The sequence below is a fragment of the Rhipicephalus microplus genome, chromosome 7, assembly GCF_043290135.1.
Source record: "Rhipicephalus microplus isolate Deutch F79 chromosome 7, USDA_Rmic, whole genome shotgun sequence".
In the NCBI taxonomy this organism is placed as follows: domain Eukaryota; kingdom Metazoa; phylum Arthropoda; class Arachnida; order Ixodida; family Ixodidae; genus Rhipicephalus; species Rhipicephalus microplus.
The window spans coordinates 144,954,704-144,968,969 of record NC_134706.1 but is presented as its reverse complement, the minus strand read 5'-3'; the positions used below and the strand labels follow the sequence as shown (position 1 = coordinate 144,968,969).

Here is a 14,266-nt window from a genome sequence, read left to right as displayed (position 1 = left end):
ACCTCCATTCAGCACCTGGGTGAACGTCTCTGGGTGAACAACACCTGGGTGAAGCTTAGCGCAGCGAACCGGTCCACATTCAAATCAAGACATATGGCTTGTTGCGAATGCACGTCCAGCTCAAGAACCTATGCCGTGACCTTCACTGCAACTTTGTCGTTGCCAATCACCGGCTCAAACTTTCTTGCTCTCTACAACCTCCTTTTGGACTGCCGCAATGACCGGCTCATCTACGCAACAATGGGACACTCCACACCAGGCCAGCGAACGACCGCCCAACAGCCAAGCATCAAGGTCCTCAGTGGCGTACCATGCCATCCTCGCAGAGTTTCCCGGCTTGACCTCCTATGCGTAATGCCACACAAAGTGCAGCACACCACCGTGCACTACATTCAGACCTCTCCAGGCCTCCCAGTTTTCTGTCGCGCCCGTCGCCTTGCCCCAGACTGCATGCACATAGCCAAGGCAGAGTTTGAAGCTATGCTTCGAAAAGGCATCGCCTGTCGCTCCAACGGCCCACGGGTTTCCCCACTTCACCTTGTCCCAAAGAAAACCGCTGGCTGGCGACCATGTGGGGACTACCGCCCCCTCGATGCGCGCTCCATTCTGGACAAGTACTTAGTCCACCACATACAGGACTCTGCCCATGGCATTGATGGCTACCGCATCTTCTCAGTGCTAGACTTGGTGAAGGCTTCAACGCACAAATCCATCAATCCGGATGACGTTCTAAAAACGGCAATAATCACCCGGTTTGGCTTGTTCGAGTTTCCGTTCATGAGTTTTGGCCTAGGGAATGTAGGGAAAACCTTTAAGCCCTTCATCGAAGAAGTCGTCTGTGGCCTCGACTTCTGCTTCGTCTATCTTGATGACATATATTGGTCTTTTTCACGTGATGCCGAAAAACACCATGGGCACCTTCGTCTGTTGTTCCAATGACTTGACGACCACGGCCTGCTCGTAAACGTTCAGAAGAGCATGCTCTGTGCTTCCACTGCCCATTTTCTCAGCCACGAAGTTTCGTCAGAGGGAATTCGACCTTTGTCTGATCCTGATCGCATCTCTGACTTACAAAAGTCAGAGATGCGTTCAATCGTTTATTTTTGGGATCCATCCTTCATCGACCCGGCATCATACAAGTATTTTGTCAGTCTCGGTGGCTGGCTAGTGTCACTGGAGTGCTGCTGCCTTGAGGTGCACCTTGACTGCCTTCTTTTGCTTGAGCGAAGTGCGTCACTACTGCAAAGGCTTGAAGCATATGCCGCTGCCACCAATGTGGCAAAAAATAATTGTGCTGCCCTCGATGCAGTAATCTATCTTGTAATGTTAAAATGATACTTCAAAAAGGCAAACAAAATATAAAAGCATGCAATCTGTGAAGTTCATTAGAACAACTTTATAACCTTGCACGACACGTTAGCCCGCTGCATTGAAAGAGCCAATCAGCTCGAGGAGTCTCAACAAGTTCCATTTGCGTTGTTGCAACACCAGACTCTCTTTATCCAGGCGTAATGGTAGGCACTTGGTTTCAGAACATGAAAAATACTTCATCCTATTCATGTATGAGTTAAGCAGCAGAACATACAGTGAAGGACTTTTTCATGGGTATTTCTTTCTTTTAATACATCTATTGTGACATTGGGTGACTACAGCCCATCTTGAGTTGTTGCTTGCGCACAACACTCAGTGTGCATGTAAGGCTGTAAACTACAGCATGTTTGGACATGAGTGGGCCAACCCGTGATCTCAGCAGCATAAGTTTCCCTTTATGAGGTAGCAACTGTAACTGTACAGGAAATTAAACTTCATTTCCCACATGAATTACACAAAAAAAGAAAGCAAACAAAGCGCTCAACATCCTGAAAATACTATCGTGGAAACACTGGGGTGCCGATCGAGTCTGCCTTTTATGCATATACCGCTCGATAGTGCGCAGCATACTTGGCTATGGCAGCGTCATTTACAGGTCAGCCACAAAATTTTACCTCAAATGTCTTGACCCATGGATTGCGCTTGGTGACTGGGGCGTGTAGAACTTCACCCCTTCAGAGCTTGTATGCTGAATGCAACGAGCCTTGCCTGGAACAAAGAGTGGTACTTAGTGTATCCTATATATTAAGAACCCGATTGAAATCAAGCCACATATGTCACACTATTGTTTCTCACATTGGTACCAGAATACAATACTACAGACCGCACACGATAAGACCACTTCTCCCGTGCTTTGAAGACATATGTCTAGAATATAAGGTACCGAGTCAGGCGTTAAGTGTTGTCCGAACGCCGGAAGTACTGGCTCCATGGTTGGAGTTCTCGCACTACTTAACTTTCCCTTAACTCATTTCAGAAAAAAGGAAACTCTAAAAAAACAACTTATCCAGGATTTCATAGTTATACAAGAAACATATAACACACATTCTGAATATCACACTGATGGTTCAAAAACACAAAAACACAGAGGAGGGGCCGTCATATCGAAACACTCAGAAACATGCCTAAGACTGCCGCCATTTGTATCTGTCTTTACAGGAGAAGTATATGCTCTTTTGATTGCTCTTGAAGAAATTTTTTCTAAAAACCACAAAAAAAGCTATCATATACACACTCTCTTAGCGCATTAAAAGGCCTAAATTCAAGGTCGAAAAGCAAAGAGTTTCTCGGGGACATTTTACAGATGCTAGGAAGAGCTGAGAAAACTGGCAAGACAATCCGTCTTGTATGGGTGCCGAGCCATATTGGTATCCCTGGAAACAAAAAGGCAGACGGGGTAGCAACAAGGGCAAGTCATCAAAGCATAGCAGAAATACAGGTACCATTCAGAGACTGTTTCAACAGTTGTCGGACAGCCTTTAAGGCAAAATGGCAAGGAGAGTGGCAAACTCTAGTGCATAACAAGCTTCAAATTGTCAAGCCTATTTTACAAGAATGGCAGTCACGCAATCTTCAAAAGCGCTTTATCGAAGTAATACTATGCCGCCTGCGAATAATTCATACTCGCCTAAACCACAACTTTTTACTGCGAGGAGATCAGCCAGAACTCGTACATTGCAAGGAACCTCTGACTGTCAATCATATTTTAATAACATTCCCAGTCTTTGAAAAAAGAAGACACGCTTATTTTAAAAAATTCTACAGAACGCAAACACCTTTACACCCGATGTCAATACTATCAGAAAATGCAATCATCCCCATAGAGGATGTTTTTCAGCTCGTAGAGGCCGCTGGTTTTTTAAACAAACTGTAAACGAAAATCTGCTTTTCTCCTCACATCTTAACCCTAATATCAAAATCACCTAGTGTCTGGCGCATCATAGCTATTGTTGCTTCTGTGCTGTAAAACCCAACATAACTGTAACTGTAGGCACGTTGCTGCACTCGTCAGAAAACTTGCCAGAAGACTTTGCCATTTTGCAGTAGAATTTAAATAAAGCGCACCACTTAAAAAAAAAAGATTAAGAATGCTGCAATGTTTGTTTGCTTGTCTCTTGTTCACTTGCCCAATGTCGAGCTTGATGTCTGCCACCGTGAATCACTGTGCTCGGCTGCTGACCCAATAGGTTCGATTATTGCAGTGCTTGTCACATTTTCAATGCTAGGGGACCATGTAGTGTGCAATCGCGGTGCTTGTTAAAGAACATCAGATGGTCAAAATTTTTGTCGCTCTCCATTACAGTGTGCTTCATTGTTGTGGTTTTGCCTGTAAATTTTATTCTGCATTTGATTAGTCTCGTTGGCTGTGTAAAGAACTTTTCCTTAAACATGTTTGCATGGCAATTTTGTGACTTTTTCTTATTCTGCCAATAGCTGTTGACATGGCCTTCTTTTTCTTTTCCTTTCAGCCACTTCCTCAAAAGATGGCGCAAGTCGACTGGTAAGCCACACATTTCAAACTGCATACAAAATGTTCAGTGTGCGCAAGTTTGTTTTTGTTGAGCTGCTATCACCCCTACAAAGTCGTTTGTGCCTCATGGTGCACACATAAGTGTTGGATAGGCTGCATTTGGGGTTAACAGCCACTGAGCGGTGGGTGGCGCAGTCCTCGTGAGGTTTATTACCATCATCATGGTTGGCGGTATAGTGCCAGCAATGATGCCCGGTGGGAGAGGCTGACTGCAGCACATGAATGGCTCTCTTTGGTGTGTGGCGGCTGGTGTAGATGGTTGCCTCCTGATTGGATCCCGCGGGGTGCCGCAAATGTAGGTCGCATCATGTGGGTTCCTTGCAGTGAGTCTTTCTTTCTGTCTCTTTATTTTACAGAATAAAACGAAAACATTAAATTCTGGATGGTCTCGTGGGCTAAAAGCTTTAATGAAACAGCTTGACTAAGGCCCAAAAGACCAATTACACGGCAACAAGTGACAGCTGAAAATTTTTGCACCAAGAATGTACAAGTCATGATCACACATTGTTGAAAAAATTCACAAAAACAAAACATATAACAATACCAGTACAAACGTAACAGGGAATTATTTTGAATGAACGCATTTCTAATAACAAACAAGCAATAACAAAACACCTAAGTTTATTTACAGGAAAAAAAAAATGTAATGCTGAAAGTACAAGAAAGAAATACAGCAATAGTACACCTGTAATTTTGGCAGTAAGCTACACGAAACAGCCCCGCCGTGGTGGTCTAGTGGCTAAGGTACTCGGCTGCTGACCCGCAGGTTGCGGGTTCAAATCCCGGCTGCGGCGGCTGCACTTCCGATGGAGGCGGAAATGTTGTAGGCCCGTGTGCTCAGATTTGGGTGCACGTTAAAGAACCCCAGGTGGTCGAAATTTCCGGAGCCCTCCACTACAGCGTCTCTCATAATCATATAGTGGTTTTGGGACGTTAAACCCCACATATCAATCCAGCTACACGAAACAATAATATCCACACAATATAAGAAAAAGAAAGCATGGTAGCTAAGCATACATAAAGGTATACAGTGAAATGTAGTACAGCATGCATAAATAGTTGAAATGTATGAATACATTATTAATTCAAAAATAATTAACGTAATGTCTTTAGCACCAGTTTATGTAAATGTTTTTGCTTGTTAAGAATACATGGGAGGTTGTATTTCAACGACTGAAGTTTATAGTCAGTGCTAAAGCGCGGTATAAGCCAGCCTCCAATATTCCTAGTATTCATAGCGTGACTGTTAGTTGAAGCGCAGCCGTGAACTCGATAAATTGTTTTCATGAAGAAGAACATATGTAAAATGATCGCAGGGTGTGGAACTCGTACATCTATTGGATTTTAATTATACTGTACTTGCGAAAATATGTCGTTGTCGATGATAAATAACCAGTGTTGGCAATGTGACTGACAGCTTTCTTCTGCAAAAGCAATATTCTGTTGATGTTGCATTGAGTTCTAGTAAGCCAAACCAGACTGCAATAGTGTATGTGTGAATGAAACAGTGCTGAATATATGCTGACTTTTATTTGTGGAGGGAGAATTTCACAACATCGTGACAGAGCTCCCACTGTAAAAGAAATTTTCTTGCATAAATGACTTGCATAAATGAAGAAATGAAAGTTTCTTGCTTATGTGAACACTGTAGTGACAAGGCTCCAGTGTTCCAGGCCGCATGTATGAAACATGTAACCGTATACCAGATTATCGACGCTTTGTTCACTGCTATCGTTGTGTGGTTTGAATTGCTTGCGTCTTTGTTTCCAGGCTCTGGTTTACCCAAATGTAGAAGTTTCATTTCTGAACACGCATAGTGCTGCCTCAGTCAATGTCTTACCACATGACAATAGTGTGCATGCAGAACTGATGCAGTGCTTGTGCAAACAAGAAAGTTGTAAGGAAAAAATCGTTTCTATTGGTTGCATAAACGCTTGATCAACGAAAGCAACTACATTCCTGTGAGAATATTTACAGGGACAACAAACTTCTATTGCAATATGGCACTTAAACGTGCTGTCGACTGTTAAGTCTGTTCTGTGCGTGGGCTTGGCACGCTCGAAGATCATCTGAGTCTATATTAGAAATTTTTTGCGAATTTGTTTTCAGCAAATCTCTGGTTTAGCGGCGCTATACTTTGATTCACTTAAACTGATGACAACATTGAATGCTATGGGTACCCGCAGGAGAATGGAAATTTCTTCGTTAGACGAGTAGATGTGCAAAATCTGATGTTGTTCTATAGTTTTGTCGCACACAAGAACCACTTTTAGGAACCCGATTCCCGATTCTCTCTGTACGTATTATGTTAGTTCTGAAAACATTTATTTCAAGTACTGCCAATTGGGTAAGTTGGTGCGTTATAATATCGTATTGCTGTAGCCCACAGTTTCAGCATGAAGAAAAGATGCAGCAGTGAAGAAGGGAAACACAAACAGGATTAGCGCCAAACTTCCAATGTTGTTTTATTGCATGACCCTACAGCTTATAGCTCACGTTACAGTACACATGACACCGCACACATCACAAAAAACAAAACAATGAAGAATGACCAGGAAATGAAGTTTTTAGCAAGTATCACATTCACACTTCTAAGTCAGAACTTCACTGTACATGCCCAAGAAAATCTGTCTTTTTCAAGTAAGGCTGCAAATTACAAACTAACACACACAGGCTCACACCCTTTATGCTAGCATTTGCCTCGATAATCTAGTGTCAACTGGTTAGGACTGTAGTCCTTAAATTTTTAGCTCGTTCCCAGTTAATACTAGGCAGGTTAAAATCGCCTACGATTTTAACCTGCCTAGTATTAAAACGTTCCCAGTTAATACTAGGCAGGTTAAAATCGCCTACGAGAAAAATTTTTTTATGCCGAAAATGAGGCATGTATTCTTTTAGACATCATGTAATCGGGTGTAGCGTCTGGTGGTCCATAACATGTGAACAATACAAAGAAATGCTCCCAGCATGACAATTGAATGCATAGACACTCGATATCAGGATTTTCATCAATAAGTGTTGCATCAATTGGTTATTTAGTAAGGACAGCCACACCTCCTCCCCTATGTACTCTGTCCCTACGAGAAACTTTATATCACGGTGGGAATACACGATCATCTTTTACCTGACCATGTAATCATGTCTCCGTAATGATAGTGACATGAAGGTCGTGTATGGGCAACTGAATTTCTAATGAATCTGCCTTATTGATAACACTGCGGGCGATTAAGTTGGTGATACGCAACTGCTTTGTGGTGAACACATGTGAGCAATACTATTGTCGTTATCTGTGAAAGGGGAACTTCTCGCGCTGCTTGAACCTTGCTAGCTTCTCCAACTAAGACAACACTTGCGTGTGACTTCGTCATTGGGCGAATTGGTTTTCGGGCCTCGTTTTTTAACTGGTACTTTATAATTTTTTTCTTCATGCCAGACATATGCCACCCCTCCAATGTACAACTTGTCAAATGATAACGTAACCTTCTTATGCTTATCTCGGTTTGGCTTCGCACTTGCCCACAGTTTTTGTCCGACATCCCGAATGTTCAGAGAAAAATCAACGATTGAAATATTTGAGTTCTTTAATTTATATCCCTTTTTTTTTTCAAATATTGGACTTGTCTCTCGAGTTCGAAAGCCTTACGATAACCGGGCGGCATATGGAATTACTAGTGGCCCTCCTTCCTTCTGATACCAGCCGCCTGGGATGTCGTTTCTCGAAGCCGCACGGCTCGCCAAACAGCTAGGCTGTCTGTATTTGAAAAGAGCACTGTATGGCATTGGCATGAGCCCTCAGCTGCATAAAGGTGGCGTGCCATGGCAGCTGCTGTGAGCCATCCTGTGACCCAGCTGTTCGTAAATGTTGTCGTATACTTGCTTCTGTCTCTCCCATGTACCTGTGGCTACTTGAATAGAAAGCCTGAATGAACCCAGCAGCATAGTTTTAAATCGACTCTAGAAAGTTGAGCTTTCAAATAGGATGGCAACCAATAGGGTCGGACACAGGATGAAGACGGAACGACTGATGAGGGTGCCGACAATGCTGTTCTTTCTTCATCCCGTGTCCAGTGCCGTTAGTTCCCGTCCTGTACCAACCAGCCCAGTTATGTGCTCCTCTGCAGATGGACATGCATACTCTTTGACCTGATCTGTAAGCTGGTGTTTTCTCAATATTCCTAGTTTAAGAGATGTAGAACGTTCAGGGCTGATGCAGGCAAATGCTTGTATTCCTATCGTTAGAATGAGCATGCATTATTAGGTCTCGTACTTGTTCATGAGATGTCGTCGTGTTGTAATTGATCAGAATTAATCAGCCCTGCACATCTCACTGGTATTGCAGGCAGGTGCAATGCGAAAGCTGCGCTCTCCTTCCAAGCGGCCAGCAGGGGTGAGCGTCAATGGCCTGCGGAGGAGCTTCAGCACTACCTGCATCAAAGAAAACAAGGTGAGCTCTCTGCTGCCACCACACGCTGCACTGTGCAGACGCTTGACAGGGGGGCTGGATGATTGAAACATCGGAACACTGTACACATGCAGTGCTTGCTGATGTTGAACAGCTCCATTTGACAGAGGTGAATGTATCGGTGTGGTTATCATGTAGGATGCACAAAGAATTCCACGTAGTCTAAGTAGCTCAACTGTGATGTACTTTCGACACATGACACCAGTTGTGCTCTGGTGTTAATGCTTGAGAATGCTTCAGACTGTGAAATTCTGAAAGAACGCAGTGTTTGAACGCTCTGAATGTAGTGCACTAGTAGCGTGCACACTGTTTCATGATGGGCTGCTTTTATGCGAAATTTGGTTGCATTACAGAACATGGTGTACTTTAGTGATAAGCTCCATACTCAACATAGCAATGATCACTGTAGGGAGCCACAAAGCCTCGTATACAGTTGCCTGCTCACCACTCTGCTTGCACTAGACTAGCAAAGCATGTAGCGGTGTGTGGCAAGACAGTGTTCGAACTAATAATAATACGCACTTTATTGCCTTTGACGCATCCAAACACAGTAAAATGTCCACTCCCAGGACATAGTGAGCAAAGGGCGCCTGTACATAAACGTATGTACACCAACAAGGGAAAACCGCGAGCACATCGCAGCTGGCAATGGCCAGCTTTGACACACCACTCGGGTAAAGATTCCTCGTGGCTATGCTGCACACTCCCGGGATTATCGCTGGGCCAGGGAGCTAGGGCAAACTTCATGCACGTAGGTCAGGGTAGTAGGACCACGCTCGAGTGCTAGGCACCGCTTTGGCTTATTGTATCCAACTGGAGCTAACACAAAGGTAAACACACCTGCCGAGGCAACCAGGCAGGCTACATTCTGGCGGTTTCCAACGAGGACGCGAACGAAAGAAAAACGTACGCTTACTGGGCGCTGCCTGAGGGAGGAGAGCTTTCCCTGGCATGACTCATTATTGCGGCCAAAGATTAAGCACATCAACCACGGGGTGCCATCAATTGCCAAGCGCTGTCACGACAGTATGGGAGGAGGCAAGGGAGTGGCAGTACAGTGAAAATTGCCGTGCAATGGCATTTTTCGCGCTTCAGATCCCCACAGTTTTTAGCAAGTTGTAATTAAACTGTACTCTGCCAGTGCTGAAGCAGTGACTGGTTGGATGCAACATGGAATAAACAGCGTAAAATATTCCCAGAACACGATATAGGAGTGACAAGAGGACTCGCTCCTTTATTTTTACATTTCCCTATGTGGACAGGTGTAAACCATGCAAGTAAAAAAAAATGCGCTTAACTTGAGAAAGGCGACCACTCCTGCAAAGCTGTTATTCAGTGCACCTAAAACGTTATTTGCAATGCAATGTAAAATAAATGAGAATCCAGCCACAGTTGTGTTCCATTGAAGGCATCAAAATGTTGAAAATATCGTTCAATCAATCCTTTTATCTTGTAGTGAAATATAGGAAAAGCGTGAACATGCATAAATTAGCATAACTACAACACAGAGTGGCTATCCAGGCCTTTCCTTCTGGCTCTGCAAACCAGTCTTTGCCAAAACAATAGTTGTAAAAAGAAAGAGCAATCAGAGGACCATGGAAATGATAGATGCCATATATTTGTGTCAGCATGCCATATTTCTTTCACAAAGATTGTTTTGAACCTTTGGTGATATTAGCAGCACATACTTGTCGCGCATAGCTGTAACATATGTTGACGAAACATGCGGGTGTCGATAGTGTTTTTCTTCATTGTTTTTTTACTTTCAGTTGGGTATGTGCCCAGATGTTTAAAAATGAAATCAATTGTAAGTTAGTGCTGTTGTCGTTGCTTCTGTCTTGTCTCGCGTCCTGTTAGAATTCCGGACGGTTTTTTTTTTCGTATTCTGTCCATGAATCCATCGACTGCCATTGTGCCCTTTTGTGTGCGAATCACGTTTTCATCGCCCTAATGGTGGATTCAGACTGGCAATGCAAAGCAGTGCTGGCAGCACCACGTTCAACGAGGGAGCACTAAAGGGAGCGCAACTGAGAAGTGGCTGTGCTCTCTTTAGATAACCAGATGGTAGAAATGATACTAAGTACTCTAGGCAGCACAATTCTCGTAAAAATTTTTCGTCATTTGAAATTACGGTACCTTAGTGTTAGCATTTGTCTTAACACAGCATAACACCTTCTGTGGAACTTCAGAAACCATCAGCTAACACAGCATAACACTTTCTGTGGAACTCCGGAAACCATCAGCAGTGTTCAAGCAAGAATATCGGAAGTTGCTAAATCGCATGAAATTGTCACTGAAAGGTTGCGTGTGGGGTTACATTGCATTGCCTGAACCTGGTTCTATTTGTGCCGGTTCTGAAAGTATTTCGGGGACATTGCTTTGCGTGGTGAAACTGAAAATGGACCAGTGACAGTTACTTCTTTGCCAAGCATGTTTATTTGTTTGAATGAATTCTTCAATTGCAACACGTAGGATACTAGTATTTTCACCGGTTATTGGGTGTGAATATTATACTGGTGTATCATTTGTTACTATAGCCACAGGTGGCCCTTTCGAGCCAGCCCAAGAAGGCACGTCCAGGTGCAGCCGCGCCAGTGCCATTTGGCCGGTTGCAGCGCAATGTTGTGGGATCCGCCCTCTGCTTGGATGGTGCTAATGCACGGCCAAAAGGTGCGTCAACCGTCCCGTCAACTGGGATTCAAAGGATTGGCCCCAATTGGATGCAGGTTGTTGGGTCAACCCGACAGGCTTTAGTGGTTGCAGTTTGTATACATTCACATTTGTTTGGTTTCATTACAATGCCAGTGGGTTTACGCAAGTCTAGAAAATAATTAACAATGTGTTGAAAGTGCTTCCACGTGCGTTGGTGGATGTTCCAATGTGCTTTCGTATTTGCCAGTGCTTGTTCAGTCAGCGTTCTGTGGTGTAATGTGAAAGTTTCATATGTACTGCGTATTGTACTTTAAGTAAAGCTTTTTTTTATTGGTTTCAATCAGGTGCAATTTAGAAGCGGGTCAGGCCTCTAGTAACTACATTCGCTCCCTGTAATGCCACTGCAACTACTGTTGCATGAGTGTAAACATAATGATAGATGTGACTGTTTTGTTTCACAATTCATTGCTGTTAGATAAGAGGGGCACATCGGCATTGTCTCCTTTGCAGTTCTTGGCATTTGTAGAGCATCACTCTTTTTTTTTTTTCCACCGGGTCCACCTAAACGAATGCCATGTGTCCAAAATACAAACTTACTTTTGCTTAAAGAGTGCTCATTTTAAAATCGGACATCTTATCCACTCGGCACCACTGCATTTCATTCTGGCATGGCTGCTTTACACACACATTGAGCAGCATGCTTGTCAATCTGCACACAATCGTGGCAGTTCATTTGGTAATTCTTGGCCTCTAAATGGTTTGGCCATTTGTAAACAGACTGGCATGCATTGAACGGTCTGCCCGTGATGGCTTCCGGCGCACTCCTGATAATTCTTTTTGAATGGTCCAGATGGTGTTGGTGTGGCATATTTTGCTTTGTTGCTCTATTATTTCTGGCACATTCATTTAGGTGTGTTTATAATGATGTCTACTAACTACATAAAGATGTCCAACAACATCACATGGGAGAGGTACGAGTAGAAACTGCAGTGGTGAGAAGAGCTAGCTTGTCTATGGATAGGAAAATTGTCAGCTTTTCTACTGGAGTTAAAAACGTGCCTCCTGTCACAGTCACAAGCTTGCTATGTACCTTCGCTCGCAACATTACGATGAACACTTACACTGCACTTATATTTCACACAGGGCACTTTTGAGATTGGCGCCTACTGAATTGATTGCTATCCAAACTGTTCGGTGGGACTGACACAACATACTTGTTTTGCGACATCACCTAATGCAGTCGCACGTACTACGTACTACTATGGTTCATTCACGAGGACAGTATTGATTAATGAAACTACAAACTTTCCTACATTTGCGGCCTACATTCTCACTGAAAGATAAATTGGCCGGAGTGACACGATGTCTACTGGCACAGAAGTCAGGTGATTACTCATTCACTTGCACAGATGCAAACCCACTTACAGGCATCACTCTTGTGAAAGGCTAATGCGATGGCAGCAAAATGTGGGCACCGGGATGTATATTGTATGAAAATTATGTCGAGTGCAGCTGCTTTGGTGTTTGGACTGTTCTTTTGAGCAGTACACACCACTGATAAGGCTCCCAACTTCAAATAACACCTTTATGGTGTATTTTGGGTGTTAGTGAGCTTTCACGTTAATCTATCCACTTCAGGCATCAGCACATCTGTCATTGGTAGAAGACGACTGCATCCGTCATGTTTTTTGTAGATAATTGGGTGCCTTCGACTAGCCATCGCTTTTGTGCCATTAGAGTACGTGTTGAGTTTAGCTTCTCATAGATGAAGTGGACGGAATAAGTCTACACGCTCTTCTTGGTATGTGAAAATTTTATACTCGCGGTAGCTCATTATTTCTTTACCACGTCCTGGCACCACACAACAGTGCCAGTGACGAGTGCTTCATCAGAATAATTATGTCGGTAGGAATTGTCAAAACTCAAGCAGCCATGGCCAGCAACACTGGCTAACACCCCCTAAAGACAAGTAAATGGGAAAGGGTGTGTTTTCAGTGCACGCACTATGTTGCCAGAGAATGGCGAAACTCTGCATGAGGGAGACATATACCGGGTGTTTCACAAAATGTGTCCAATACCCTTAAAAAATAAACGGGAGATTGTACTATTTGCTCGCTGTCTTCACAATTGCTTTTTTTGTAGTGGCAGGCATCTCCAGACGATTGAAGACATTATTTGGGACAGTAATTAAGAAAGATTAATTATTAAACTTTCTAATTAGCAAAATTGGCAGTTAAGTTAGATGGGAGAACTGAAGTCCTTCATGTGAATGAAGCCATTGCAGCTTTGAGATTTTGAAAAAGCCTCTAGTAATAACTGCAAAATAATTAAATTCTCCCCAATTCAGCAGTGAAACAAACCGTGAAGAGCGCTACTGCCGTGTTGAAGTTCAAGTTTCTTCAACATTGACAATGTTAGTTTACAGAAAAGCGAGTTCAAGAGGCTCCCACACCAGATGTGAATGGGAAAGATGTACATCATTCAGTGGTTACAGTATCTTCGGTGAGAAAGAAAATGAACAGTGCCAAAATAAATACAAAAGCAAATTTACGTATATGTTTAACAGAGAGAAAGAAAAAGTAACGCCGGAAGAACAATCGGAAATTACAATACAAAACAAAAGAGCAATAGAGTGAAATCTCGGTATAATGAACTTCAAGGGGCCGTGGCAATTTCGCTATTTGGAAAGGTATAGTGAAAGCCCAAAAATTAACCATAAATACTTATTTTCCACCAACCAAAATGACGTACCTTCACAACGATGGGTCCCTGGACTTTTTTTATGATAAAAAACAAACACACAAGTGAACGCCAAAAAATGCACATTTAATTTAAATAAGTCTGTTTTTTTTTTTCCAACATGTGCAGCACAAACTTTGCAGCGCGAAAACCTCCAGCTCATCTACATTCTTGTGGTGAGATTCGGTTCTTTGGTCACAACAGCCTGTTTTTGCCTTCCTTTTGCCGAAGAACATCTACCTCCTCGCTTAGCGAAAACTGCTTCCGCTTCTTTGTCGCAAGCAGAGATGAACCCATTTAAAGTAGCACCGCAGCGCGAACGCAAACTCACTTTGCGGACACTTATGAGGGAACTGCCATCACGACACAGCACTGTCTCTTCTATTCTGCATGCATAGGCGCAGTCCGCTTTGCTAGACTTCTCTCCATTTTTTAGTGCTTTTTATGCCAGAGTAGCCTTCAGACAGTTATTTTTCTAAACCATAGCGCAGTATTACTGGGCAATGTCTTCT

At 43.2% G+C, this 14,266-nt stretch overlaps 1 protein-coding gene across 1 annotated transcript in view; it reads left to right on the top strand.

Annotated features, from left to right (window-relative positions):
* The window catches only part of LOC119185228 (kinesin-like protein KIFC1), a 120,708-nt gene that overhangs the window by 8,038 nt on the left and 98,404 nt on the right, over positions 1 to 14,266 (top strand). Inside the window, exons 2-4 of the mRNA XM_075869827.1 lie at positions 3,840 to 3,871; positions 8,241 to 8,345; positions 10,901 to 11,033. Coding sequence (XP_075725942.1) covers positions 3,840 to 3,871; positions 8,241 to 8,345; positions 10,901 to 11,033 — 270 coding nt within the window. The remainder of the gene's footprint in view (positions 1 to 3,839; positions 3,872 to 8,240; positions 8,346 to 10,900; positions 11,034 to 14,266) is intronic.